The sequence below is a fragment of the Sinocyclocheilus anshuiensis genome, unplaced genomic scaffold (genome assembly GCF_001515605.1).
Source record: "Sinocyclocheilus anshuiensis isolate Anshui unplaced genomic scaffold, SAMN03320099.WGS_v1.1 scaffold2373, whole genome shotgun sequence".
NCBI classification, from domain to species: domain Eukaryota; kingdom Metazoa; phylum Chordata; class Actinopteri; order Cypriniformes; family Cyprinidae; genus Sinocyclocheilus; species Sinocyclocheilus anshuiensis.
Genome location: NW_015551030.1, coordinates 161,341 through 165,120, shown reverse-complemented (window position 1 = coordinate 165,120; position 3,780 = coordinate 161,341). Strand labels below are relative to the sequence as shown.

The 3,780-nt window shown below is 40.1% G+C and overlaps 1 protein-coding gene across 3 annotated transcripts in view; it reads right to left on the bottom strand.

The window, feature by feature from the left end:
- The window catches only part of ap3s1 (adaptor related protein complex 3 subunit sigma 1), an 11,408-nt gene that overhangs the window by 1,745 nt on the left and 5,883 nt on the right, over nt 1-3,780 (bottom strand). The window contains exons 3-6 of one of the 3 annotated variants that reach the window (XM_016450652.1): nt 3,546-3,657; nt 2,299-2,370; nt 2,118-2,225; nt 394-435 (exon numbers count right to left, since the gene is read on the bottom strand). In XM_016450652.1, coding sequence (XP_016306138.1) covers nt 400-435; nt 2,118-2,225; nt 2,299-2,370; nt 3,546-3,657 — 328 coding nt within the window. In that variant the 3' untranslated portion in view covers nt 394-399. Of the gene's footprint in view, nt 1-393; nt 2,226-2,298; nt 2,371-3,545; nt 3,658-3,780 lie in introns of all 3 variants that reach the window. The other 2 variants (XR_001631083.1, XM_016450651.1) reach the window with 2 other exon arrangements.

Here is a 3,780-nt window from a genome sequence, read left to right as displayed (position 1 = left end):
GTGTGTGTGTGTGTGTGTGTGTGTGTGTGTGTGTGTGTGTGTGTGTGTGTGTGTGTGTGTGAGTGCGTGCGTGTGTGTGTGTGTGTGTGCGTGTGTGTGTGTGTGCGTGTGTGCTACGGATCTACTGTCATCTCTAGACGATCCGCATGATATTCACACAAATCTGCTCTAATCTAACCTGTGATCCTGAGGACTGACAGTCCCACATCAGACAAACGCTCTGCCCAGAATCACACCAATGCTTGTTTACATGTTTTAAGCATGAAACATCATGATTATTCAGCACTGAACGTTCGGCTCTGTTCTGGATCTGATTGATTATGAGGCACGTCCGTGTGAGCGTCTGTCCTCAGGAGGAGCGTGACAGTCGTTGTGTGTGGGGTTCAGCAGTACCTGTGTCTACCTGTCCTGTCTGGGACACTGAAAGATAAAGGTCTGCAGAGAGAGAGAAACGCACAGAGCTGGAGACAGTCAGGAGAGAGTGGAGAGAGACAGTTACAGCAGCTCAAGATCAACACACTTCATCCAGAACGTCTGTCACGACCCACCGTCTCCTCCGCCGCGAACACGCGCTCTCACTTCGGCTCGGGTCAAACACAGGCTAATTAGTGATGCACCGCAACGTCAGCATCCAGAAATACAGCAATTTGACTCGTTAGTCAGACAGAAAAATTCTTTTTTTAAATAACCTGTTAACTTCATTATAATAAACCATCATGAATACAAGTTTTAATTAAAGCCACTGTTTAAATGTATTATGTGCAAATGTATGCACATCAAATGTATTATATTGCATTCAATGTTTGTACAACTTAATGAATTCTTAAATCATTTCTTTCCGGTTTCAGTCCAGAATTCTCCTCTCGGTGCATCACTAGAGCCGATGCGGCGGCGCTGGTCTACGGTGGGTCTGTGAGGAATCAGATGGACTCAGATCTCTTTACCAAACGCTTCAGCTTCACGGCTGTTTGCATTGTGACTGTTTAAACGCTCGCATGCTGCTGAAACCCGAACGATTACAACGTTTGAGCAGGATGTCCATCATGGTAGTGTTTATTGATTCATTACTGAATTTTACATCAAAATTGTACTGAATTTTAATGCCAATTTTAATTTAAAAAAAAAAAAACACTTTCAGGATTATTCTCATTATTGAATTACAGTCATAAGAATTTAGGGTCACAATGCAAAAAAAAAAAAAAAGATTTATTTTCAGCTTTTTTGCAGAGAGACAGAGAGAGCAACGGGATTGAACTCTGTTCGCCTGAAATGTGTCAGAACTCCAACAAATATGAGTAAAAAATCTTAAATAGACAAAAATGTGTGTGTGTGTGTGAGAGAGAGAGTGAGTGTGTGTGTGTGAGTTTCTCTGAGATTCACTCGATTAATGTTATTCAACATCAGAATAAATGTAGCATTATAAAAGATTTTACATCATTAGAGCGCTGATACTGACACAGAAAATAATTTTACCTTTGCCTTGACTAATCTGGATTTAAAAGATACTTAATATTCCATAATATTATTGATTTAACTGCGCTGACACTATCAGATGAGAACAAAACTAGAATTGAACTGATCTGAAAAATGACTCTATTGTCTCCTGTAGAGCTGCTTTACAGCTAAATTTGAACTTGTTTCACAATTTACGAATTCTGCAACATTGACACTGATATTAAACTGAATTGAATCAATATTGAACCGACTAGAGTTGAATGAATTGAACTTGTTCGTTATCAAACCAAACTGAATCTGAACTGATCTGAATAAGGTCTCTTGTAGAGCTTAAATCAGCTGAATTTGGATTTGTTTCATAAGTTTCCATCATTCTTCCTGTTTATCTCTGTGAAGCTGCTACTGTATAAAGCGCTGTAGAAATCAGGGTCTCAGCGTTTGGTGATGTTCGGTATGGTTTTGCGTGTGTGGGATGGAAATGATCAAAGGGAGCCTCGTTCAAACGCTCACGATGCAACGCATTTGCCTGTGTTTCCTGTCGAGGGCAGAAGATCTGTTCTTCAGATCGATCACAGAAGAGCAGCAGCAGCAGACACCACAGAACGGCATTCTGGGACATGCGTTCCACACGCACACGCATGCAGCAGCGGAGCCGCTCTCACCTCAGACTTCTCCATCTTGCCCTGCGCCTCCACCTGCGTGATGATCTCGCTCATGTTGGTCTCCAGCACCATGCCGCCCATCACCATCTCCGCTAGGATGTTGTGCACCTGCGGATACACAGAACAGACGTGTCAGCGCCCCGCGGCTCACGCTAGCACTCGATTGTGAAGCGTGCATCACCTTATCCACGTGAAAGATCAGGTCCAGCTCACACACGTTCTCGAAGCACTTGTCCAGCGTCTCCACGAACACCTGCGAAATAAGTGATGCTCTTTTTCAGTGTTTGCAGTGCAAAAGATTCTTAAATCAAAATACTTTTACTGGAGAAGCAGAATGAAAGAAGACATGAAGTCTTGTTTTCTGAGAAACTGATCAAAATGAAGTGAGTTTATGATTAAAACAAGAGCAAATATCTGCCAGTGGACTAAAAATAAACTTAATTCAAAGGGAAACAAGTTTTCATTTCATCAGTTCTTGTTTTAAGCATAAACTCAATTATGTTCAGTTTCTCAGAAAAATTAGCAGAATTGAGTTTTTTGTTAGATGTACCTTGATTTGAGGATTTTTATATATTTTTATTGGAAAGCAAGAATATGTGACCCTGGAGCACAAAACCAGTCATAAGGGTAAATTTTTCGAAATTGAGATGTATACATCATCTGAAAGCTGAATAAATAATCTTTCCATTGATGTATGGTTTGTTAGGATAGGACAATATTTGGCCGAGATACAACTATTTGAAAATCTGGAATCTGAGGGTGCAAAAAAATCTAAATATTGAGAAAATCATCTTTAAAGTTGTCCAAATGAAGTTCTTAGCAATGCATATTACTAATCAAAAATTAAGTTTTGATATATTTATGGTAGGAGATTTACTAAATATCTTCATGGAACATGATCGTTACTTAATATCCTAATGATTTTTGGCATAAAAGAAAAATCTATAATTTTGACCCATACAATGTATTGTTGGCTATTGCTACAAATATACCCCAGCGACTTAACACTGCTTTTGTGCTCCAGGCTCACGTATATTGTTTTTTAATGATGCATGCAGCATTTAATGCCATGACTTTATGAATTGAAGATTCTGATTTAAGAATTTTAGGCCTTCATTTGTGGAAGAGTGAACGAAGGCTTTTGAAGCCCCTTTAAGAGGTTTTTCTGTCACCTGATGGAGTTTTTTGTTGGGTTTCAAAGCCCGAATTGATCTGAATAATGACTTCTGTAGAGCTGAAATTGAAGTTGTTTATAACTGATGAATTTTACAGACTTAATAAACTGAACTGACCCAAATCATGACACAGCAGAATTTGGATTAGTCTCATATTTAATGAAGTGTCCATCACTGATTCTGCTGTTTTATAACTGTGAAGCTGCTTTGACACATTCTGTATTGAATAAAGCGCTGTATGATGAAATGTGACCTGGATCAGATCCAGAATGCCCAGCTCGCTCTCGGACGAATCCACACAGAACACAAAGTAAAGCGTGGCGTAGTGTCTGTAGATCAGCTTGTTGTCCGAGCCGCCGATTAACCTGAGAGCACAAACACACACGACGTCAAACACATGACACCGCCAAAGAAACACGCGTGTGTGTGTGTGTGTGTATGTGTGTGAGTGTGTGTGTGTGTGTGTCTGTGTGTGTGTGTGTGTGTGA